We start from the raw sequence: 26,294 nt of genomic DNA on the forward strand, positions 1-26,294 counted from the left end.
TTTTTTTCCCCCCCAGAAATGCTTTTAAGTGCATTTGGTGGCCCGGTATGAACGCGGGATGTGCTCGGCCCTGCACAGAGGAGCGGGCGTGATGGTCAGCCAGACCCGTTTACAACAACACAAGGGTCACCTCACCTTCTGTAATTATTCCTGGACCCTTGGTGTTTTGGAAACTTGACGGTTGAGCGTGTCAGCAGTTGCAGCAAAAAAAGCCGCGTGTGGACGTGCATGGGAGAAGTAACTCAGACTGGACACAGCAGCGTCTGTTGTCCGGCGTTGCATGCACACTTGTGGATGCGCACGCAAACAGAGGCAGGCCCTTTCACCTCTGGGAGCAACCCCTGCAGGCTCTTTTGTGTGAAAGGGATGAGATCATTGTGGGACAAACCATCGGGAGATGGAGTAAGGGGTTACTTTGAACACTAATAGAGACAAATCTCTGTTTCCGTGTTTGTTTTTTTTGTTTGTCAACTCACCCCCCCCACACTCTTGTATTTGTCTGTAATAATTTGTGAGACAAAGGTGCGAGCCAGGTGAGTGCCATAAGGACAGTACTTTGGTGCAACCATGTGAGAAGAAGGACCTCCCCAGTTTTATTTCTGGCGACTGGAGAGTTTCCTCTGCCCTCAGGGGGTTGCACGCTGCACGGATAACCTTTGAAACATTTGCAAGCAAGTTAAGACCAGTGCCTCTGCAAAGAACCACAGCATTCTAGTCCTGGAGAAACCATAACTTTAGGACTAAACTTTAGTTACAAACAGTATTATTTCCAATAAGATAAACATGTGCATCTCAGAAAACCAAAGGTTTTTCACACAAGTTTTACTGATAAGCTCTGACGTGGTGATGCATTAGTCTTTTGGAGAGAATAGGCTATTGTGCCGAAGGCAGTGATTCATTACATATTGTTGTATCCCAGTCTGCCTTATCTTGTTTTATCTTTTAAAAATATGTGAATGGATCCTCCTCCAACTGTACAGGACTGTCTCAGAAAATTAGAATATTGTGATTTTCTGTAATGCAATTACAAAAACAAAAATGTCATACATTCTGGATTCATTACAAATCAACTGAAATATTGCAAGCCTTTTATTATTTTAATATTGCTGATCATGGCTTACAGCTTAAGAAAACTCAAATATCCTATCTCAAAAAATTAGAATATTCTGGGAATCTTAATCTTAAACTGTAAACCATAATCAGCAATATTAAAATAATAAAAGGCTTGCAATATTTCATTTGATTTGTAATGAATCCAGAATGTATGACATTTTTGTTTTTTTAATTGCATTACAGAAAATAAATAACTTTATCACAATATTCTAATTTTCTGAGACAGTCCTGTATGTATCAGATATGATACATCAGGCATTAAGGAATTAAAGTAGCGTATTTTATGTGTTTGCATTAAATTTACAAAGCTTTCCCTGGAAAGAAGAAATTAATTTAGTGGCTTTCAAACATTTCCTGCCATGCCTTCATCTGGAGAAAGAAAAACAACTTTTATGTCATAAGTGCAACATAAATGTAAGGGAAGAAAAACTGTGTAAAGACCATCCTTTTCTGTTTTCTCTAAATTCTAATCTAATCGGTAAGGCTTCTTGATTATGTTTAAACAAAACAAAAATACATAAGGAGGATTACTCTGATCAACATTGAAATCACGATCAGTAAAAGGATTATCCTTTTAAAATATGTTGTATTTGTCACTTAAACATGTTAAAATGTCCACTGTAAACTTAGATTTTGGCATAAAAAAGTATGTGGCAAAGTAAGAGGTTTTTTGTTTTTGTGAGCCTCAATTGAAATTGCAAATGAATTCCACCAGTTGTTCAGCCCCAATATCTAGATACATCGTTAAAAAGAAAAAAGAATTCAGTCTGTGACTATATTACTCTGTAAGATTCTTTAAAAAAAATAATCAAATAGAAATTGCACGTTAAAACAAACAAACGGTAAAACACACTTCTACATCAGTATCTGATTCTCCAAAATTACATCAAAATGGTAAATAAAAAATAATTTTTTTTTACAACAAAAAAGTTGAATCATTGTCGAAATATTCTCATATGAGCTTTTCTTGCAACGAAATTCAATATGTGGTAAAGACGGGACGGAGGGCAAATAGGTGGCCAACAACAATAACAACAAAAGTCAAATAATCAAATATCTTAACTTTTCAGCCCTCTGTATAAAGTTAATGCCATTAGTCTTTTTTTTCACTGCAAATCCTTCAAGAGAAGCTGAAAACCAATAACTTTGCATTGTTTCCAATGTGTATTAAGATGCCATTTTTATCAGCTCCTTTGTGAGGCAAAGACGGGTCCAGTACTGGTTCAGGGACAGTTTTCCCCTTTTGTAATAAATATGGTTCAGGTTGCAGGGACGTTAAGTGAAGTTGAGCTCAATATTCAGGTTAGATCTGTGATCTGTTACCAGAGAGGAAGCCGATTTCGCAGGTAGAAAGTGGAGAAAGCCAGTTGGTAGTTTGCCGTCAGTCACCGTGGAAGGGCGGTTTGCTTTATGCAAACTGAAAAAATGAGTCCGAATTGGAAATTCATCCCGTGTCAAAACCTCAGTTCTCCCTGCAGCGTTTTCCTGTCCAGAATAAAGCAGGGGGGGGATCTTGCATCAGTCGGCCTCAACTGGTTAGTTTGAGTTTGGGCTGAGAATAGCCCAAAACTTGCATTTGAAAAATGTTAATATTATTTTCAGGTAATGATAAAAACAGAATGAATGTCACTAGTCAGTGAACGCCACGGTGTCCTCAGCGTGTCATCAGTGTGTCAAGATTACTAATAGCTGGCAGGATTTCAGTATTTCCGCTCAGGTCCTGCTCCCATAAAGCTTCATTGTGCTTCTTGTTGTGGTTTGTTGTGACCCTCCACTGCGAGTACAACCCAGACAAAGAGCGTGACACCCGATCATCAGGGCTCCGGAGTAATACAGGAACAGGTTTTCAAATGGCAAGAGAAGGGCAGGGGCCTCAAGTTACCAGGCAGACCTTTTTAATATAGTTTAATTTTAAGAATGTGACTTCAATCATTTTATCATTTGACCCAGTGACATACCCCCCCTCACCCGGTTACATTTAAGATAGAGACTGTATGTTTATAATAGCTTTAAAAGCTTCTAAGTCTAATTGCCTTTCTGTTTATGGCAACCGTCATGTTTTATATGCTCACGCGACATAAAAGTAAGCCAATAAAGAGCTTTGTCTGTCTCTTTTTTTTATTCGTCGGGGGTCTAAAGCTCGTTTTGTTGGAGTGTCCTTGGAGTCTTGGCACCAGACTGCAGATAACTTGTCAGCTACATTAAGGGTACCCTTGGAGATCAATTTCCTGAGGTAGAGTTACAGTAGTCGCCGCTCAGGGTCGAGCGGCCTGGCATTGTTGGGCCGACCGGGGTTGCTGGGGCAGGGCAGGTGTTTGTCTGTCGGGGGGGGGTCTTAAAGATACGAGGACGGTTGTAATGTGTCCAATGGAGGCAGGGGGCTGGGAAATGGTTTACAGGTACTCCTGACATTAGAACCAAAACCTACAATCTGGGAATTAAAACCCAGAATTTGTAGCCAAGAAAAAAAACCTTTCGAACCGAGAGTGCAGTCATCGTTCTGGGTTATACTTTCTTTTCTCTCAATCACTTCTAAAACATCCCTTTTTTTCAAAACTCCTTTCTCAGTTGAGCCTTTTCTTTTTGGGGCTGCAACTCTAAAACGAGTGTGACATCAGCACTGCATCAATCTACCGCAGGGAGGCGGGACGTATACTTGCGCCTTGTGTCGATGTCAGAAGACCAACTTGCTTATTATTACTCTTTCCCTTCTATAATATATGTGATAAAGTTGATCATTGTCAGATTTTGGTGTGAATTGATGCCCTGGTCCTGGCTTGCTTTTCCGCTGGTCCAGAGAGCACCAAAGAGCCAGGACTCTACGTCCTTTATTGAGTCACCAAAGTGGAAGCAGAAAAAAACACAACATTTCTGTGATGAATGTTTTACATTGATGAGGTTGTTTAAATATGGCGGTTGCTATAATCGCACCGCCTATGATGTATAGGCCTGTGTTGAAAAAATCGATTTTCCGATTCTAAATCGATTCTCATATTAATTCCTAAAAATCGATTCTTATGTCTGAAGATCGATTTTTTTTTTTTTTTTCTTCTCTTCTCATCTTCCCCATCACTACATTTTCGCCCGGTGAAGTTTAATCCCAGTAGTCGGACACACAGTTTGTCATGACACTTCTGAAAAGGGTGCTTCATGGCAATATGTGTGGGTGGTGACAGAATAAATTAAATAAGCTAAAATTATTTGTTTACTGCATGAACTGTTGCAATTTCTTTCTTTCTTTCTTAAATGGATATTGAAAGGCCTGTTTGAGTTATTTATTTCTTAGTTATTTCACAATAATTATTGTGAAATTATTATTTCACTTATTTTACAGTCATATAATTCAGGCAACAGCTCAAAAAACATTTTAAATAACACTAAGCCAAATCAAATCGAATTGAATCAAATCGTGATAATCGATTCTGAATCTTAAGAATCGGAATCGAATCGATTCTTGACATTTGAATCGATACCCAGCCCTAATGATATAGCAGTTCTTGCATCAGGCCCAGCAAGGTTTCAGGGCCAGTGTGTAGCTCCAGTTTTCTTGGCAACGAGTTGGTGCTTTCCTTGTAGCAGGTGGTGGAGAAGCATAAAACTGGTGCCAAGTCTGGCACCATCACCGAACTAACACTAAGTTAGTTTGGTAAATGTTGAAGTTCATGACCGGACCTGCAGATAAAGACTTCATGATTATGGTTTGGGAGGCTTGCCTGATGAGTCTGGCAGCATGACTTATGTTTGAACAATTTACAAGACATCTGGTTACCCGTCCTTCTGGACAGATGAGACTAAAGTATAAAAACACAGCTTATAAGAATAAACCCTTTTATACGAATTAAGCCCATGGTAGAGGGGACCTGGGCTCCTTGCTGTCATTGAGTTGATTGTAAATTCTTCTGTGTGAGATTTTCAGGAGTCAAAACTCTTTGACAGCTAAAACTTGGAAGTTCAGTGACCCCGAGCTCACGGCTCGTCTACAACGGAGTGGCTATAAAAGAAAAGAGCCGAAGAGTGTATGGTCCTGTAAAAGCCAGACTTGGACATGCTGGCAGTGTGGTGGACCATGTGTAAACAAACGTGTGCAAACCTCAGTGAACTGAAGCAGCATTGCAATACCTGAGGTTTGAATGAGCTTTACTTTCATTTTTATTTTAAAATGAAAGCAGTTGTGAGGGGTCCAACCAAACCTCCAACAGAGGCCCGTTTGTAGCACGTTGTGCGTTTTGGGCAGGAAATATGGCAGCGTTTGACTTTAGTTGTGGATTTTATTGAAAAGTTCTTGAAACTGTCCACAATGTCCACATTTGAAGCAAAGAAAGTGAATATCTCCCATTAAATTGTGTCCCATTTAAAATGTTATTTATTTAAAGGCTTGTTTAGAAAAAAAAAAAAAAAAGAAGCCTATCAATATTTTGAAGTGGCACTTTTAAAACCAAACCAAATATTTGTTTTTGTGTATGTATGAAGGGCAGTTACAGTTTGTTTTGTCCCGGCTGTAAAGTGACCTTGGGTTCCTTGAAAGGCGCTATATAAGTGCAAGAAATTATTATTATTATTATTATTATCATTATTATTATTATTATTATGTACCATACTGTATATACAAGTGCTCTGGTTTATAATTTTGATTCAAACAATACTTTTTGAATAAACATTTTTTCAAGGAATTAAAGTATATCATTTTTATAAGCGCTAGCTCAAATGACTGTAATTTTAAATTTGAAAGCATGTGACTGTTATTACTCAACTCTTCAACACCTCCAGACAGCAACACGTTTCTTCTTCTTCTTTTTAAGCCATTGCACTTACGGCCATCACTATCACCCAGCAGCAACAGTTAGATATATAAAAAAAGTGCTAATGAAACATGAACTGTTGCACATTCAGTTTTAGAGGAATTTAAATGGAGCTACAGTAGTCAAACATGGCTTGAATTGTGTATAAAAAGGTTGCTGAACAGAATGTAAGCTACAGGGAGTGTACATATTGTTCTTATATGGGCAGGATTTTATGCATGGGTATGTTATAACTCCTTTCTTCTAACTGGTCAGATAACTGAGTGATGCAACAGTTTGCCACGCACACAGGTCAAGCCTGTCAGGACGTCCCGAAGCTCGCAGTTAGGTGAGCCCACAAAAACATTTCAGATGGCAATCGTCATCGTCATTGACGGTGGTTGGAAGCCCACAACCAGAAACGTCTGTGAAACGTCCGACTGTGTGTAAAGTAATTTTGTTAAAATTGTGGAGTTCCTGCCTCTGGAGCAGATATGGGATGTATCATCAGAACCCGAAATGGGGAAAAATGCAGAGCAGAATAAACTTCTGGTATGTTATTATCTACCAAAATGGTTTAATCTTGTTTGATGCCACATAGACAAAAGCCCAAAGTAGAAAAAGGTTTTATTACAAAAATGTAGTGGATATGCTGTAGTTTTCTTTTTTTTTTTTGTTATTTATATAAACAATTTCCACTAATGTGAAACACTAGGGGAAACTTTAAAAGTTATTTATTTATTTATTTATAGTCTGTCTTTTATAAAGACTTGGGCTCTTAAATAAAGATTTCGACTGCAGGCTGATATTGAAACTAATCTTTTGACAAATATGTCTAAGTCATCTTGATTTGCTGTCTGACCTTTTGGTTGTGAAGAAGCCACAAATACAGAAAAATTGTTCACCCGACATTTAAAACCACTGGGATACATTTATAGTTCAGCCTTGTGGTTCAATGACATTGAACACTGGCATTTATTTAGAGCAAATATGGTGTACCAGTTTTCTTTTTAATAGGGTTTGACCATTGAGCAGTTGCCATGGATACAGTGCAGTAAATGTCTTCAATTGTAACTCTTGTTTCTAAATTGTGATTGTGTAAATGGTAAATAAGAGCTGGCTTCAACACTCACATGATGTGACGCAGGCGAGACCATTTATTGTCTTGTGTGGCGATACATCTGGAAACATTTATAAAAAAAGACAAAGGGAAAAAGATGAATGGGCATCTTTTTTTAAAGGAAAAGGGTGAGTACTCATTCACACAGAGTGTAGATCTGAGTACTTTTGTCCACACAACCTTCATTGATGTAGATTTACAAATGTTCCTTTTTAGTAAACATGTGTGTTTATTGGTTTTGTTGCATTATATTAATATTTCTTCCATTATTATCGGCATTATTGTTGGCAGATATCCAAAATAACTCTCCGAATGTAACTGCACTTTAAAGAGCAACTGAAAGAAATTAATTTTGGCACAAATAACACTGAAGTACAGCGTTTATTGTACGAGTAAATGAGTGAAAATTACATTTATCCTTGGTGATTTTGTGTGGAAAGTGTCAGCTTTTTTAAATGTTTTTTTGGCATTTCTGCGGCTGAACAATTTTTCCTTTAGTCTCCTGCCACCTCAGCAGTCACTGCAGCCAGTGGACGCTTCCCCGCGTTCTCTCTCCTGCCCAAAGAGACACCAGTAGCATGCTGGAGACGAGGCTTTTACATCATTTCTTCATTTTCTTTGGCTTTAGCTTTGTTACCTTAGTAATAATAATAATAATCCCTTAATGGCATCTGGAAACAAAAATGTCAATGATTTGTGGAAATGCACAAACGAGGCAGCTACAAAGAGTCTGCATCACAAAGCCCTGGTCTGTCTGCTCGCTGTGGCCGAACGAAAATGCTTTCCTTTTTTGTCTTTCTGCCACAGCTGACTCACCGCTGGAAAAATTGAGCTTCCTGCGCTGGCCCGAAAAGCTCTCTGAAGGCGAGGTGTTTGCTTGAAGTTACGCTTGCTCTTTAGATAAGCATTTACTGTGACATTTAATGCTTGGATTTCATTAGTCAAACACTTTTTTCTTTGTCCGTTCAGTAAAAGAGATGAATAGAGGTTTTGAATTATGGGATATTCTTTACGATGCATTGAAAACGTTTCCCTGCAGTCTGTGCAGGGAAACATTTCTTTACTTTGAACTGAAAAGAGCTGGTGATTCATTTCAAAATCAAAGCAATTCTGAACAATATTATTACAATAAAACATCAGACCTTTAGTCTGCATGTGTCACTTTGTTGTATTTTTTCCAGCGACACAGTTAAATGTACAGTAACGGGCAACATTTATGGATTCAGTGACTCACCGCTGGTGAAACTTCAGGGTTTAAAAAGAAGAATGAAACTTAAAGTTCATCAAAAGTTCAGTACGTAACGTGAAAGGAGAATTACAGCTGTTCCAGTCGTGAGAACACGCACGACCCTTTCTATATTTTCAGCTATTTAAGCCACTTTAGAGACCGAGGAGGTCGCTGTGATTTACGCTCTGTGGCGTTTCTGAGCATTCCTCCGAGCTTGGCGACCCTGCCTTTGGTTCCCTGCAGCCACCAGAGCTTTAACTCCGTGCTTTTAGGAGGCGCGCCGTGATATACAATGACAAGTGTGTTTGTGAACGTCAGGAGGTCTGGTCTCTTCATCGCAACTTCTCTTTCTCCCGTTTGTTTGCTTCGTTGTGGTGAAAGAGGCTTAGCGGGCCTCTTTATGGCCATGGCCAGTATTATTTAGCCTTCTGCTTATACTTGCTTGCGAAGTCCATCCCGCCTTCCCAAAGGAAAACGTGAAAGCTGTGCTTCTATCTGTGTAGTAGAAAAAATATATTGAAATGTTGTCAATGTCATTCCAAATGAAGGTTTTACGTCTTTCCCTTCTCAGGTGCATCCAGCCATGATTGAGGATAAGGGTCACCGTGTGACCGACTACTTTGTGGTTGCCGGGTTGACAGACAAGTCCACTCCTCTGGAGCAAGACCTGTCGGAGACCAAGTCAAGCGGGCCCAAAGCCCCCATCACGGACCTGGCCGTCATAAACAAGTCGGCGGGAGAGACCGTACCCGAGGGCTTCACCTGCATCGACAGCACCTACAGCGGCCAGCCGGCCAACCTCAACCACGGCAGTCTCAAGAGTCCCGAGCTCTTCCTGTGCTATAAGAGGGGGCGGGGGAAGCCTCCCCTCATCGACATCGGGTGAGTCGGCCAGTACCGGTGTGTTGTAACGCCAGAGGTTCAAAAGTATTCACATTCATTACTCAGGTAGAAGTATAGATACTAGAGTTTAAAAATACTCCTGTAGAAGTTGAAGTATCAACTCAAGTTTTTTTACTCAAGTAAAAGTATAAAAGCACTGGTTTCAAAACTACTTAAAGTATAAAAGTAAAAGTAATGTAAGGGGGAAAAAAGCCATTAAAGACAAAAGGCTTTGAAAATGAATGCATCTTAGTATAATGCAAATACGGTATATTAAAGAAGCATATAATGTGTACTATTGAGCATTAACATGTGTTTCAGAGAGCAGGAGATATGATGACTAGTTACCTATAAGTATTGTAATGGTGCAAAAAGTCAAACTTCAGAGGCATGTTATCATTTATCCTAACCTTTATTGGAATGTACATCCAAGTTTAGTTGCAGGAATCTGAGGGAACGGATGTAAGAACAAAACTGGACAAGAACATCTGAAACAACCACAACCAAATTCACTCTATCCTGATGGAGCAATTTAACTGGATAGTTTTTTTTTAAAGGCCGAAATGAAATAGAGTAACGAGGCTGTTTTTAAAATGCAAGGAGTAAAAAGTACAGATAATTGCGTGAAAATGTAAGGAGTAAAAGTAAAAAGTCGTCTGAAAAATAATTACTCCAGTGAAGTATAGATAACCAAAATTTCTACTTAAGTAAGGTAACAAAGTATTTGTACTTCGTTACTTGACACCTCTGTGTAACGCCCACGTGACTTCAGCCCACCCTCCTCCACTGATTCACTGGACATGGCATCAAAGTAGTTGTGAATTAATTAGATTTTAGCTTTAATTTTTGCTTCGTCAACAATATCAACATCATCCAGAAATGACTTTTAATCTTACACAAAGCGTTGCACAGGACTGCATAAGCTTAATACAGTTTGAATGTTTTATTGTAAAGAAAATAAATAAATTATGACCCCGTCTGAAAGGTAATTAGATGATGTACTTAACAGAAAGGAAATAATCACATTCTGTTATTGCAGCCTGTCAATTTGATTCCCCCCAAAATTGATCATGATTCATGGGCTTATTTAGGTAAATGTTATTATGTGGGGCCGTGACCCCAGATACCTCTGACTTAATCAGGTTAAGAATCTTATGCTCCGTGCCCGGCTGCAGCCACCAGCTGCCTCTGCGTTTACATCATCCCAGGATTATACCAGTTGACACGCAGCCGAGCTTGTGTATCTTATAAGTTAGAAACCAACAGAGACGGGCCGAGGCATTATTTACCAGATTAGATAGTTTGTGCTAACTGTCCTGGACTGTCGGTAACAGACTGGATGTTATTCAGAGTCAGGTATGTTGTTTTAGAGCCAAATGTGTCACTGGAGTCTCGGAGACACATTGGCCACATTGATTTTTAAGGGAGGAAAACCTTCTGGGAAGTGCAATTTGCAAGAGCAATTTGCAGTTTAGACTTCTGGCCCGGATGTCCAATCAAACGGATGATAGCACTGTATCCAAATATATGGAGGAAAAAAAAGACCCATTTCAGGTTATTGCCTGAACTTTAATAAAATATGTTCTTCAGCAGACTTTAACTGTAACCTAGGTTGTGTTATGAAACAGTTCAAAGACAAAAAGCTTCTTTTCACTTTAAACACAGATGACGTGGCAAGATAATTTCCTCATCTATAGATTGAAGCAGCGGTTCTCTGCTGGTCCGGCTTCAGGACTCGCCTTCACCCCTAAATAACAAGCTGCGACCCAAATTAGTGGAAAACATTCCTAGTTCTCAAGATGGTGCAGTTTAGACCTCCGATTGTACAGAAATAGCTGTGTTTTCATGTGGAAATGTGGAAAAAAAATAATGCAACTGAGAAGTAGCTCTAAATAGACTCAAAAATGTGTAACCTTTCCCTGACCCACTGAAAATGGGTCCACAACTCACTCTTGGCTCCAGTTGAGCCTCACTGGATTAAACTACATTCAGGTGCTCTGTTAAAGGAACCGTTGGCACCATTTGATTTACAAGTAGTTACTTATACAGGAGCCAGACATGTAATTTGAATTTCATCATGAATGCTGGATGTCTAAATAAATGAGCAGTTTTACCTGCAGCGGTGCTTCATTGAGAAACATAAGTGCAACACGCTGAGGCTTCTCTCTTCCCAACACACGTAACGCCTTTTCTCTTCCACCAACGAAACAGGAGTTTCCAGTTACAACAAGCTTCAGACTGCTCAGTCACTATGAGAGATTCTCCTTCACTCCGCAGACTCGATGCTTAATAATGTTACATAAATGTCAGCATGCCAGGTTGTGTTCAGCTCTGATGATTTGAGTTCAATTCATGCGTTAAAAATGAGATTTTTTTTCTTTCAAGGTCGTTTTGAGCTGCAGACCTTCACAAACTTGCATGAAACACTGCAGCTGCTGCTGAAGTGGGTATGAACAGACGATTGTATGTCAAGTCATGCTTCCTTTTTAGATATTGGGCAATCCTGTTTAGCATGCATGTAGATATATAGGGTGGAAAAAAAAAATAGAGGCTAATTTCGAGGCTTTTTCTTCTGTGGAGGAGTGAAATAAATGATGCAGCTACCGAGGCCGATTAACACATTTGCCCAGCTTCTGTCATCTTCTATTCCATATTGTTTTAAAGAAATATATTATGAGACTTGATTGAAAAATTCATGACTCTAATTGTTTTTCTTAAAAGGGAAATGACGGGATGACCTTTTAAAAAAACAAAAACAAATGAAAAATAACATGCAGCGAGGGTAGTCATTTCCGTTGAGCGTAATTGCTTCAACCAAGAGATAGAAGATCTGTAAATATTTTTTTTTGGGCCGCTGTTTCCGGACCCATCAAGCGACAGCTCATACACTGAAAGAGTAAAAGGAGGTATTTGGAGCTCCTGCCACCCTCGCTGTCGGGGAAGCGTTCCCAGTCCAGGGTTCTGATGTGCGTCGACTTACTGCGCTCATTAGGACCGAGAATTTGTTGGCAACTGCTCTCTCCTGGCCTCTTCAGGTTTGTCCTGCACTCTTTTCAGACCCAATGAAGTGTTTCAGGGACTATTATATCTGCCAACGGTTCCTTCAAGCCCGCCCAAGATGGAAGAAAAGATTGTTTTTTAGTGTCGGTTCCACGAGGGCTGCCCTCAGAACATTTGGCCTCCCACACCGCATTGTCCAGATGGAGAGGGAGGACACGGAGCATGCTGCCATAGAGGCCCTGCAGCCATGCACAAAATCTAACACAGTGGGGCTCTGATTGCTTTCCGAGCCTGTATCTTGTAGATGTCTGATATTCCACAGCAAGAGCGATCAGATTTGAAGCGCACACGGTGTCCAACCGGCTTTATTGAAAGTGTTTATTTTTTTGTTTGCTCTATGTAAGAGAATCTCTTCTCCGTCTGGGATGCGAATGAGTCGGCTGGTGAAGTAGTCTGAGTCACTACCCATTGAAGACAGATGTTTCACTGAAGTCTCGAAGCAGAGCCAGAGCTTTAAGAAGAAAGTCAGCAGGGCTGGCCAGCGGCCACGAGCTGATCCCGCCTGGAGAACTGCACAACCGTAGATTAGAGTTTCTTTCTGAATCGCTTTCAGACGTGAGATAAGCAGCATAGATGGCTTTATCGGAGGATTAACGCGACCGGTCAGTCGTTCAGAGACTTCTCCACCAATGTTCATTATGGCTTCTCTCAAGAATCCTTCTTAACGATGCTTTAATCAATACCACTATGGGGAAGACGGTGAGTGTTAAGCTGTGTTTGCATAAGTGGAAGTCTCGGGTAAAACCCAGGAGGCTGGAAATGTAACACAGCTGACTTCCTGCTCAGTCCTATCAGCCATTGTGTCTCCATTACAGTGACAGACCCGGTGGGTTCCAATGACTTAGCAAACGACCAATCCGTACCAATTGTTATTGGGCAAAGAAGGAAAAAAAAAAAGATGAACTGGAATAATGAATGATGCCGTGTATGATGTTTACAAACACTGCGATGGTTTCAGCGAATAAAAAGAGCAGAATCATTCTCAAAAAGGACATTGAGGTGGTGCAATGACGTCATCTCCTGCCCACAATGCATCCAGTCGGCAGCAAGTCATGGTGATACTTCCTGAAAGTCGTCTATTATTCTATTAAGTGAAATTGAAACTGATAATTTAACATGAAGGGGGGAAAAAAAACTCCTTTGTGCAGCTTTAATCACCATATCATGCAGATCCTGGTAACCCCTCCTGGGCGTTTTAGCGCCTTTGAATCAAAACCAGCAATTGTAGCTTAGGTCTGTATGATGGTGAAGATGCAAAGCGACAGACAGGTTAGTGAGTGAAGTTACAGGTAATTGCAGAGGAGCCATTACGAACTGAGGAGACAAGACCGGTTGTTTTGGAGGAGAAGTTAACGGTCGACTTGTTTTGCGAACCTCAAACAGCCAGTGAGGCTTCCAGTTCGTGGTAATCCAGGATTCTTTGAAAGTCCACACTTCAGGTTGTTGATGTCATTACTCAGGAATTTGTAAAATGCCCGGTTGGTCTGTCTCTTTCTCAGCGAGGAAGTTTGTAGTGGTGGCGGTTTGTTGGTTTTAGTGTGTCCTTTCTTTCTTTTTCTTTTTGTAGTGAAACTTCCCCTAAATATGGTGAACCAGAACCCAACTGATTGTGTGAAGTAAACTCTTAAGCATTTTTTTAATTAAAGGGCTGAAAAGGATCTAATTTCCTATGGAAACATGGAACTTCTCGCTTGATTTAAAGGTAAAAACACAAAGCGTAATCTCCTCTTGGATGTCCTGTTTGTGGCAGGGTGCTGTACGAGGGTAAGGAGCGTCTGATCCAGGGCTGCGAGGTCATCCAGGCCACGCCGTACGGCCGCTGCGCCAACGTCAACAACAGCTCGGCCACCTCCCAGCGCATCTTCATCACCCTGCGCAGAGCCCCGCCGGTCCAGCCCCAGAACTCCCTGGCCGTCACGGATATCTGCGTCATCGTGACCAGCAAGGGCGAGACGCCGCCACACACCTTCTGTAAAGTGGAAAAGAACCTCAACTGTGGCATGGTTGGTCTGAAATATCCTCCTTCACCTGATTTATTCCGTGTATTCAACTTTAAAAGAGCAGTGAGACTTAACCTGGTTACAAAATCTTTTAGTGGGGATCGAACGTCTTCCTGTGTTACAAGAAATCAGTGTCGGCATCAAACTCCATCAGCTACAAAGCCGGTGAGTGAAATTCATTTTATTGTGTTTTGTACAGATATTCCTCCTGACGGCCTTGAATGTCTGTTTTATATTGGTTACCATGCCAACTCAGCTTCACCTGTTTATTGAGCAATATGATATCAATTAGAGTCTCAACTTTTGCTATCAGTTTATTCTATCTAACTTTTATAACTGTATTTTTTTTAATTTAATTGTTTCATATATTGAGATGAAACATATTTCACGGCTCAGCCTCAACGACGAGTCCTTCTGGCGCTGGCGGTTCTTGCAGGAGTGTATAGTAGATTAGTTAGTAAGTTGTACAAAAACAAACGTATTAAAGAAAATCAGAAACTTGTCATAATGTAACGTAACGCATTATATTAACAGTTTGTTGTTTTGAAGCAACCTAGTGGTACACTTCTGTAAATGCACTTAAACATTAGTTTAAAATAGGAACTAGACTGACAGAAACAATTCATAAGAAATTCTGTGGCAATTCTGCAACTAAAAATTCCAATGCAGCAGTACTTTTTCTGCTTATCTTTCAGTTTTCCAGGCAGTACATTTTCCTTCATTTGTGATTAACAAACAAACGTGGTGTTAAAGCTGTTGCTGTAAGAACAGTCACCTTCCACGGCTGCTTTACGTGATGTGATAAATTCATAGCAAAAATGCTGTCTCGTTGGAAGCGGTTGTTGTTGATGATGATGTTGTTGTTGTAATGAGCCGCGCTTGGATTTTTGTCTCAAAAGTTTGGCAGCTCCTTCTGCGTTTATCTGTGATCTTGCAGCGGATGCTAATTGCTTATTACAGCTGGTATTTTTGAACTGCTGACATTTTCACCGACCAAACAGCTCGGCCTTTGGAAAGTTTAATTGTGAAACACCTCTGCAACGAGTGCTGATTTACACACACACGCACACGCGCACACACACGCACACACACGCACACACACACACACACACACGCGCACACACGCGCACACGCACACACACGCACACGCACACGCACACACGCACACGCACACGCACACGCACACGCACACACGCACACGCACACACGCACACGCGTACACGCTCTCTCGCTCGCTGGGTTTATCTTCATGGCGAGTCTTTGTCCTTTAAGGCGGCTGTTTATTTATCTTGGACAACTATGCTTCCTGCCACACCCACGGCTGCTTGGCCTGCAGGTTTGTTTGTGTACATGTGGACACAAGAAAGTGAATGTCATGAAGGCATCTCGCTCAGAAGGAGATTGATGTATGAAGGCATTTGAACTTTAAAATACTGCTCTCCTTCTTTTCATAAAGTCAAGGTTTGGCTTGTTCTCCCGGAGCCTTTAACCTGCCAAACTTGTGCTATATTCTGCCTTCACTGGATCACCGAATCATGGGATTATTTGTTCTTAGGTGCGTATTTTCTGTCCTCCTGCAGGTTTAATCTTTCGTTATCCACAAGACGACTATGAATCTTTTCCTCTGTCGGAGTCGGTCCCTCTGTTCTGTTTGCCGATGGGCGCCAAGATCGAGTGCTGGGCACCAAACACTCGTGACCCTCTACCGGTCTTCTCCACGTTTGTCTTAACCGTCTCCTCTGGTGAAAAGGTGAGCCTCGTTGCCAAGCCGAACTCTTCTTAGTAATAGAGTTTAAACCGTTTGGGAGGCCCATAAGTTACTAAATGTCAACATTTCTCTGGTGCCAGGTGTATGGATCGGCTATCCAGTTCTACGAGCCGTATCCGGTGGATCTCCTGAGCGAGAAGCAGAAGATCCAGCTGGGGCTGCTCACCACGGTGGAGAAGAAAATGATCCCCAACCGGCCGGTGAACACCAACAAATGCATCTGTCTGCTCTCCCACTGGCCCTTCTTCGAGTCCTTCCGCAAGTTCCTGATGTTCCTGTACAAGCTCTCCGTCTCGGGCCCGCACCCTCTGCCTATTGAAAAGTATGAACCCACTTCAACACGTTCGAGCTTTCAGACGGTTTGTCGACATTTTGGAAGCAAGATCTGACTGCGGCTTTATTGACTTTTGTTTTATTTTATCGTTTTGTCACCAGGCACATCTCACACTTTATGCACAATGTGTCGTTTCCTTCCCCTCAGAGGCCCAGAATCCTTGTCCAGGTGAGTGTCACCCCTTGTGTTACCTATAAAACTGTGCACAGCACCTTGGAGTTACCGTAGGGAGTGCATTATCTGTTTTTTTTCTGGTTTCAGGCTAAAGAGGAATAAGGTGTTTCCTCCTCTGAACGCGAGATAAATCCAGGTTCAGGCATAGTTGTTGTTCTGTTTTAGTCTGCATTGTTTCAGATTTTTAGCCTTCATGCGATCAAACTTTTGCAGTCTGATGCAACAGATTTATAAATGTATGTCACATAGGTCGAGTGCATAGATTAGCTCCAGGCCTTTCGGATGAGTTGCCTCCAGTTCTTCGGTGGCATGTTTACGACGTCTGTGTCTTTGTGCTCTTCAGACAATCCCTACCTCTGTGATGTTGAGTTCTTTGCAAGGAGAGTAGAATATGCTTGGTGAGATTGCCATTCATTTAATACCACCAGAGATGCCTCATTTTTGTCCAAATTCATCCAGCAGAATAGAAAAATTATCAAAAAAAACCTCACTACTCTGTATTAATGAGTTGTCAGGGTTACCCATCAGCGTTGAAGGCTCCACAGCCTGGTTCTTGTTTCATGTTGTCTTTTCCACGTCATTAAGTTTCTTGGCTTTCATTTAGCAGTGGAGCAGCAGAGCTTGGCAGCCAATGTGACGGTACAGAGCGCCATGGGGTGGTGCAGCCATATTGTGGCATGGCAAACCAAAACGATGCACCAAACGCTGCCATTCTCAAGATCTGACTGCACTTTCAATTACAGCTCATTCAGAAACAAACCTTAACATTTTAAATTAGGAAAGGCAGGCTGCTTACCACAAATCACACTTTCAGACATTTATATGTGCTTGTAGCACGGCGAGTGCTACTGGGCCCGACCGACAGGATAGAGAGGACACGGAGTTTTGTGCAGAACCCTTTATTTAATCCACACACCGCCACACGTGCACAAGCCCAGCATCACACAGATCAACAGCAGCAGCTTCTCAGTCTCCCCACGAACCCTTGCTGCTGTCCAGCCCCGCCTTATCAAGGCTGGCAGGGTGGAGAGGTTGAATGGCCACACCTGTGACCCATCACCTGAGTGGCTGCCGCTCCTCCACCCTGCCACAGTGCTTAATGATGCAAGTGCTGATTCATGATATGTTTTTTTTATAGTCATGCATCCGAGTATCTTTCCTCTGACTTCCTCCGAGCTGATGCCAACTTTAACCAGAACAGTCATACAAAGTCCTCTCTGCTTAAATAAAGGTCGTACAAAGTAAAAATATCTCCTTTGCCTGAGGTCGACAGCATTGGTTTGATTTTATTTTTCCTTGAAAGTCATATGAACCAATGTTACAAGTCTTTCTTGTGCCGAATAAAATGCCCTGTAGATAAACAACAAAAAAAGAAACTCTTTAAATTTGTGTGCCAGTGTTTTTATTTAAATGCTGAGCAAAGGTCACATGACATGACGCCTCACACGGATGACTTACGGTCAACTGTTGGCTCAACAACTAGCGAAACAGCAGCTTATACATCCATGTTTCTGTAAAGTGACAAATGTGTTTATTTATCTTATGGGTGATAGTCGTTCTGGCATTAATCTACCTCAGGATCGTGTGAGTCACCGTTGGGCTGTCGCAAAATTGTTCACAGACATTTCAGTTAGCTCAACTATGAAACAAATGCAGGATGAGAGAATGAGGAACCTAAAGTAACCTCTTATTGACGTTGCAGAGCTCAGATCTGGTGCAAGCCTGCTGATTGTAGATGCACACCAAAGACTTTGAAATCTGCAGTTTAAACTGTTTTGCAAAGAAATTGTTACTTGCTCACAGTAAACTCCTGCTTGGCCTGCTTGGCCTTAAACGCTTGAGGCGTAACCAGTTAGAAGGTGATTCCTGGCATTGGCTGAACAGCTTTGTCTAGTTTTCTGCAGAGATTAACACCAAACGGGAGCAAAAGGTAAAATCTCATGGAAATCTCAGTCACCACTTTTAAAATGGGTCCAAGCGATCAGATCTGGCTGTGTCCTCAGTCCACCAGGTACCAGGTCTGAATAGCTTTTAGGACTATTTAGCTTGCAAATCTCCCACAAAGACCATTTCTGGCCAAACTGAATTGGACCTGGGAATGGTTGAGTCCCAGGAGTTTCCTCCAGTTCTGATCCGAATGTGCCCCAGGACTTGAAAGTCTGTTTGATGTCTTTCCTCATCAGAAGAGCCTGGGAAGGAGATCAGGAAAAACCTGTCCTTTTGCAGTTTTGCCTTCATGCAGACTGAACCCTCATGTCTGTGTTGCACACTCGTGCAACCGTGGAATCTTATTAGGAGACACTGAATCATCTATTCTACATTGTTGTTGTAGTCTTAATTTCTCCTGTTTAGTTTTATTCCTTCCCTCAGAACATTTTTAGTTTTGTTTGGTTGATTTTGGTTCCTTTGCGCCTGTTTTGCATAACTGTGTAGCCGGACTCGTGTTATATACCTGCTGGAGCGTGTTCAATCAGAGAAGTGTATTTGAAAGTTTTCAGCAGTGTATTTCACCGGAGAGTGCACCTATTGTTTTATACACTTCTGTATGTGAGTCAGTCTTTTTCTTTTATAATTATTGACTTTATTTCTCCTGCAGCTCTCAGTACACGACACTTTGATGCTCTCCCAGCCCGTGTGCACACCTTTACCACTCAGGTACTTGAGCCCTTTTTAATAAAACGTTACGCAAATATGTATTGTTGATAAAGATTTTGTGGCGTTTAACTACAGCAGACATTGCTGCGACCAATCACAGTCGGGGGGAAAGGTTCATGCTAGTGCACATGAAATGTTGTAAGAGGGAAAGGCTCAGGAGACTTCATGATAGGAAGCAGGAGGGGGGGTGACAGGAGCTTAAGCTCCATGTGTTGTTTCAAATATCAACAAGTGTTACCCAGAAATTGCTTACCCTACCTTTAATTCAGTGTAATTTAACATGTTTGTTACAGCTTAAACCCAATATTAAGCCCTGTCAGAGCTACGATGAGCTGTCCTACAACTAAACCCATGACTTAGGGACATAGGGAATGCAATCTGTTGACTATTATAAATTAGGTGATTAAAAATGAAGATTATGTTCCATTAAACAAAGCAACAGATACAAACGGTGATGAAAACCTGACATATGTCAGTTTCTTTCAGCTTTTTTTTGATAGATGAAAGGAAATGTCTCTTTATCGATGCAGCTCACCAACATTTAGGCATCGATGTAAAATTGAGGCCGCCCAAGCCAGATCCCAATACTGAAAATATTAACGTTTTTCCGTAGTTATTTTCTGTATTTTCACATCTCTGCAGCTGTGAAACAGTTCAGTCTGTTTTCTTCGTACCTCCGACCGCTGCCTTGTGTCGTCTTCAAACCCAAAATAATAGATATTGACAGGTCTTTGATAAAGCCAACAGTCTGCTAGTTGATATTCCACTTAATGTGACCCACGGTTGTTGCTGCCTTTTATCGTTGGGGTTTACAAGCATTAGATGGAAACATTGCACGAAAGAAGAAACCAGTTTTGAGTCAGTCATAAAGGCTCTCAGAGAAAAATGGTATTAGGTTATAAATTGGCCGCACAGGCAGCACATCATACATGCCTAATGGGATACTTTTTAATGCTGCAATGCCTTATGCACAGAAAACGTTTTTTATTGTATAAAGCATTTTTTATTGTAGGGATGGTGCAGAGATCCCAGTATTTCATGTATCAAATAGAAAACATCTGGAATTATAAGGTTAAGCAACTGTTGAGACTCATAAATATCACTTGTTTAAGTCAATATTATACAAAATCTCACAAAAAAAATTGTTTAAGCTTTATAAAAAATATTGCCACATGACCTAATATTTGGGGGGGCTTAATTGATATCCTGATGCTAATCCACTGCCTAGAGCTTTAGCCTGTATTTCAGCCTACATTACTGCCCGTGTGTCTCACTTCTCTAACACCTTTGATGCCAGTTACAAGCCCAGTTATAAACTTCTCCTCCCTTCATTCCTTCCATCTTTGGTTTTCCTTTTCCTGTCCTTCTGTTTTGTTTTCCATTCTCTGCGTGAACTCATTGCTTGGCTCTGTTCTCTCTCTCCCGTCAGCGGGGCCGACTACGGCACTCTGCTGATGAACCTGGGCTCAGAGAACTGCGCCACGCTGCTGCACTTCGTCCTGCTGGAGAGCAAGATCCTGCTGCACTCGCTGCGACCCGCCGTGCTCACCGGAGTGGCCGAGGCCGTGGTGGCTGTGAGTAGCCTCTCTTTCAAGCTGACGTTAACGTCATCCAGTCGGCACGAACATCTATACAAAAAGTTCCTGTCGTTGCAGACTCATCAAAATATTTATATGAAGAGCATGTGACATGGCACTTTGAAATGTCGGCCTGCACGATAACATCCTCCTGTTAACAATGCATGGGTGCACATCGCTTTTTCTTTCCCTCAAATAGCTGCACAATAGACAATAATAAGATAGAAGATTATACAGGGTTAGGATGATATTGGCAAAAACATGCAACGTGCAAAGAAACAGTTGAAAAGTGCAGTGATGATGACTTGTAATGTACTGTTTAAACACCCAATATACAGATGTGGGAGATTTCAAAAATATATATATATATATTTTCAGCAACATAATTTTATTGGAGAGAAGAAAAAAAACAAACCTGTACCGAACAGCAGCAGTTTTATTTCCAACGAACCAGCGTGATGGCATAACGGTGCATCCTCTTGATCATTTTAGCAGAACACCTTCCTGCTCCCTCTGGACATTTTCTGCAGGGAGGAAGTTTAGGGAAGTGCTAAACCACCAAACGGATTAGAGCTAAACGTTCTTGGCCAAAAAAAACTAGCATTAAGAGCAGTCTGCAACAGAGTAGTTCAACATCACTGCTGTGAGAGGCTCCTCCCCCTCCTTGGAGAGGCTCCTCCCCTCCCAGGAGAGGCTCCTCCCCTCCCGGGAGAGGCTCCTCCCCTCCTTTGAGAGGCTCCTCCCCTCCCCTCCCGAGAGAAGCTCCTCCCCTCCTTTGAGAGGCTCCTCCCCTCCTTTGAGAGGCTCCTCCCCTCCCCTCCCGAGAGAGGCTCCTCCCCTCCCGGGAGAGGCCCCTCCCCTCCCGTGAGAGGCTCCTCCCCTCCCGAGAGAGGCTCCTCCCCTCCCGTGACCCTGAAAAACTGAATCACGGATGAATGGATGCTTTTATTACAATAGAAGCAACAAAGATGCCAAAATTTTCTTTTCTCATTCATGGTTACGGCCTCCTAACCTGGCTTGCTTTTCGACGTTCACACTCCCACTCTGAACGGACCACATTTGTTGTCTGAAATGAATTATTACGTTTAACTAACTAGACATTTGGCTGTTAATGTACCTGAGTTGACTCTCCAAGTATTAACAATCTGTGGGAAACCCCGATCTAACAAAAACAGGACAAGTAGGAGTAATTTACAGCACCGCCTTATAGATAGCAGCAGGTCTGATTTATTTATTGATTTACAAAATGATAATTTCTTCAATAATAATCATGTAGTGAGTAAAATGACACTTTAAATAGTAACGCAAAGAGGCACACAGTACAGAGCGTTGGTGTATCAAACTTTAAGCAAGTCTTGTTGAAGTCAACACAATATGCAACATTTGTTTTTAACATTTAACAGAATTAAACGGTGAAAGGGAACTTTTTTGTGCACAGATAGGTCTCATCTAAACTCGTGACCTCAGTAGTTGAGAGGTGCAGGTAGGTTGAATATTACACACATTTTTGTTCCTTTTTGCTTCTTTGCTTCAGTTGTTTCCCCATTTGGTTGTCTTTGAATATGGTCATAAGAAAAACAAATAAACATAGTTTAAGATGGTCAGTTTATTCTAAGACTTGATCCTAGTATCTATGGTTCATAATGCACTTGTAATTTTTCTCTAAACATATGGCATTGGTGTTCCTTTGGCTCTTTAAACTTTAACCTGTTTTCCACTGAGGATCGTTGTTTATTCTGCAGTGTCAGAGACGTAACAGAGCGGCGTCTCTTTAAACACACAGAATGTCACAATACTCAAAACTCCCCTACTGCAATAAATCAGTGGCAGTTTGCAAGATGCTTTTATCTTCAGTGAGTGTGAGATTCCTCATAGCTGCCGCATTCCCATATTATTACTCTTAAAGACACATTTTAAGCCCTCTTTAGATGTTTGGAGGCTGCAGCGTTGAAACCCTGGACACATCTGAACGTGTATTTATCCTTATTCTCTGTGTTGTCTCCAGATGATCTTCCCCTTCCAGTGGCAGTGTCCCTACATCCCCCTGTGCCCGCTCTCTCTAGCAGGCGTCCTCAACGCCCCGTGTCCTTTCATAGTGGGCGTGGACTCGCGCTACTTTGACCTGTACGACCCCCCGGCAGACGTGGTCTGTGTGGATCTGGACACTAACACCATCTACCTGTATGTGAAGTTTCAGTAGCCCCCGCCGCACATTTGTAGAAGCGAGCGCCTGTTTGTGCCCCTCTCCGGTTACTCCCAGCCGACTGACTCGGAGGTATTGCATTTCACAGGTCTGATGAGAAGAGACACAGCAACTGGAAGAACCTTCCCAAGAAGCCCTGCAAGAGTCTGGTTAACTCGCTGAGCAACTTGCACCACCAGCTGGCCACCGGTACGAACAGCAGCTCACTGCACCCACAGATGGTCCAGACAGCTAAACCACTCATCAGATCAGTGTTGGTCGCATCATGAGAGAATCCGTGACTAAATACAAGCTTTTACATGGGAAAAACTACTAATATGGATGTAATATTAATAAGCTCACTGTGACTTTGTAGTACAGTAATCCCTTGTTTTTCGAGGGGTTACGTTCCAAAAATAACCTGTAATAGGTGAAATCCGTGAAGTAGTACCCTAACCTTTATTTTTTTTACAATCATTACACAAGGCTTCAAATTTCAATTTCAATTTTAAATTTATTTATTTAAAAGGGACAGTGCATATTAATGAACATTTACATGTAAATATGCCAGATTATAGCCATAGGCTAGTTTACATCTGTAGTCCCTTGACAGATTGATGTTACATTGGAATTATAAACACATTAAAAATAGAATAAGAAAAAAACAAGACATTCACAATACAAATACACAGATCATTCAGTGGTAGGTGGTAAGAGGGAAAGTGCTTACTATAAAGTTCTGATGCATTGATAAAATATTTATTGCACAAATTTAAAGAATGCTAATCTAAATTGCACGATGCCCTTGTAAAATATAAATAATATTAGATAAACTGCTGCTGTGTATCAATAACTTTTACAAAAGTACTAATGACGATTGCACGTCTCCCTGCTGCATATCACTATAAAGTGCTACTAGTTATAAATATATACTGCAAAATAAAAGAGAGGTAGTAGTAATAACAATATGACAGCGGTTACATCAAACATGGTCGCAAGTTTGTCTGTTTAGCAACCATTTTTTTCAAGTTAGCTTTGAATGTTGCATATGTATCACATTCTCTTATGGTAGTTGCTAGACTGTTTCATATGCGGCTACCCATGCTTGAGAGTACTGCCTGTCCACATGATGTGATGAAATTGCGGAAATCAGCGCCACCGCGACCCGAGTAATTGGATTGAATGAGAGAAAATGAAAAATGCGCCTATTTCACTGCTCTTCTGACTGCGCCGCTGCCTCCTGACTTTATTCCGCTCTGTAGTCTTCTAAAGCCCGTGGTGCAGGTGTGTTTTTTCCAGAGAAGAACATAGTTATGGGTAGTTGTTGTCGCTCTTTTTTTCTTCTGGGCAAAAAGATTCTTATAAACCGACATGCCACCATCGCTTATATTTAAGAACTGTAGCGGGCGGACTGTTTAGCCAATCAGAACGCAGAACACAATGCAGATCTGTGAAGCAGCGAGACTGTGAAAGGTGACCCGCAGTATAGAGAGGGATCAACTGTGTGGGGGGGAAACAGAGAAGCAGTTGAGTCCTTAAGTGTGTGCCAGGAAGCAAGAACACTTTAAATGGCTCTCCTGACCCTGGTTTTTGTTTCAGCTTCAATACGTCAAATGCCACAGGAAGACTCTGCACTTGATCTGACCCCCATCGAGGCGGACTTCACGTGGCACAAGAAAAAAATGGCTCTCGAAATGGAAATCCAGGAGGCCTTCCTTCGTTTCATGGCCTCCATCCTGAAGGGCTACCGCTCCTACCTCAAACCCATCACCCAGGCGCCGTCTGAAAAGGCCACGGCTGCAGACTCCCTTTACGACCTGCAAGGTAAACAAGCCTTAAAGGGTTTCTATGACTACCGCAGTCAGACTTGTTGGTAATTTTTCTGTGGATACAGATATAGATTTGTTAAACATTCCTGGCTTTGTACCTCGTGCATGATTTTCAGCCTTGATTTACTTTTATTCACATATCTATTTAAAGGAGCATCTGAAATATCACTCTAAGTGTTTTTAAAATCAATCAGCTCTTCAATCAGCTGCGATAAGGATGTCGTAGTTATGTCAGGAAACCTGCTCCCAGTTGTTTCTAAAGTTATTTCCATTTAGCTTCATTCCCATGAATCAATCTTAAAAGGTCTGATTGAAGGAAGGAGAGTCCTCTCGGGTCGGTGCTATTCCATATTACTGTTCATTGATTGATTGATGTCATCTCAAGTGTAATAAATGGCGAGACCTCAAAAGAAGAAGAAATCCCAGATCATATTGTATATATTTGCTATCAAACCCGGTACTTCAGGGTTTTGGAAAATAAAACTGATGTCAGGACTGAAGGAGAATTTGAGTCGGACCTGAACGAACATGAAACTGACACAGAAATGTCTCCTCTTCCTCTCGCAGGGTTTCTCAAAAGCCGAGACCGCACCCATCAGAAGTTCTACTCCCAGCTCACCAAGACCCAGATTTTCATTCGCTTCATCGAGGAGTGCACCTTCGTCAGCGACAAGGACACAGGCCTGGCGTTCTTTGACGACTGCGTGGAGAAGGTGATTACCCGCTGCCGTGGGGCCGCTAGTATTTGTTATCTCTTCCAGGTCAGGTCTGCTTCCAGGAACAAGCCTTTGTTTTCCCAGCGATTTATTGGCAAAATAACATCAGCACCCTGGGAAAGACTACGGAAGCCCAAATTTCCTCTGATTCATTCTGGTGCCTTTGCTCTCTTTCCTCTCCTTGCAGCTTTTTCCCTCTGATAAAATCACAGACAAGGGTACCAAGGTAATTATGGACTCCGTGAAGGGATTCTCCCAGCTTGTTTTCTCTGTTTCTGATGTGACATAAATAAATAAACACATGCAGTAAAGGCATGCACTTTTTCTGGCTTTTCCTTTGACCTGAAATCTTAACCACAATCAAATTAGCGTGTTGAACATGTGTTTGTAGTTGTTTTAAATCGTACCGTCTCAGAGGAAATGACTTTTCCTGCAGGTCGAAGGAGAGTCATCCGAGGACACTAAACTCCTGGAGCTGGACGAGTCTCAAAAGAGTGAGCACACCGTCTTTGTAATGCCCCCTGAACCTGCGGCTGACAGCGGACCCGAACCCGCTCCTCGGTACACGTAAGTCCGTCTGAGCCGCAGTTGGATGAAGAGGTTCTGATGAAGAGGTTTTTGTGTTCACAGCACCCTGACACCCCCCTGTTCTGCCCTCCCCAGATATAAATGCTTCCCCCGGCTGCAGCTGAACTTGTTTGACCGTCCCAGAGAGTTGCGTCCAACGATGAGCAGCCGGGCGGCGCGGGCCAGTCTGTCCAACAGTCCCGCGCTGCTGGCTAAGAGAACCAAGCAGGTGTGTCCGTCATAGCCGTCATACCAGCTACTGAGGCATATCTGTGTTCCAGTAACTCCTTTAGCAGCACTAAAAATGAAGT

General features: G+C 41.9%; 1 protein-coding gene across 3 annotated transcripts in view; it reads left to right on the forward strand.

Moving 5' to 3' along the window:
• The window catches only part of dennd4c (DENN/MADD domain containing 4C), a 41,471-nt gene that overhangs the window by 3,642 nt on the left and 11,535 nt on the right, over positions 1–26,294 (forward strand). For 2 of the 3 annotated variants that reach the window (XM_061710573.1, XM_061710574.1), the window contains exons 2-16: positions 8,811–9,121; positions 13,932–14,184; positions 14,277–14,346; positions 15,762–15,931; positions 16,030–16,271; positions 16,385–16,451; positions 19,054–19,112; positions 20,542–20,686; positions 22,695–22,870; positions 22,981–23,081; positions 24,471–24,695; positions 25,268–25,413; positions 25,604–25,642; positions 25,853–25,983; positions 26,080–26,212. In XM_061710573.1, the coding sequence (XP_061566557.1) occupies positions 8,823–9,121; positions 13,932–14,184; positions 14,277–14,346; positions 15,762–15,931; positions 16,030–16,271; positions 16,385–16,451; positions 19,054–19,112; positions 20,542–20,686; positions 22,695–22,870; positions 22,981–23,081; positions 24,471–24,695; positions 25,268–25,413; positions 25,604–25,642; positions 25,853–25,983; positions 26,080–26,212 (2,256 nt within the window). In that variant the 5' untranslated portion in view covers positions 8,811–8,822. The remainder of the gene's footprint in view (positions 1–8,810; positions 9,122–13,931; positions 14,185–14,276; positions 14,347–15,761; positions 15,932–16,029; positions 16,272–16,384; positions 16,452–19,053; positions 19,113–20,541; positions 20,687–22,694; positions 22,871–22,980; positions 23,082–24,470; positions 24,696–25,267; positions 25,414–25,603; positions 25,643–25,852; positions 25,984–26,079; positions 26,213–26,294) is intronic. The other variant, XM_061710575.1, reaches the window with a different exon arrangement.

Source organism: Cololabis saira, chromosome 20, assembly GCF_033807715.1.
Source record: "Cololabis saira isolate AMF1-May2022 chromosome 20, fColSai1.1, whole genome shotgun sequence".
NCBI classification, from domain to species: domain Eukaryota; kingdom Metazoa; phylum Chordata; class Actinopteri; order Beloniformes; family Belonidae; genus Cololabis; species Cololabis saira.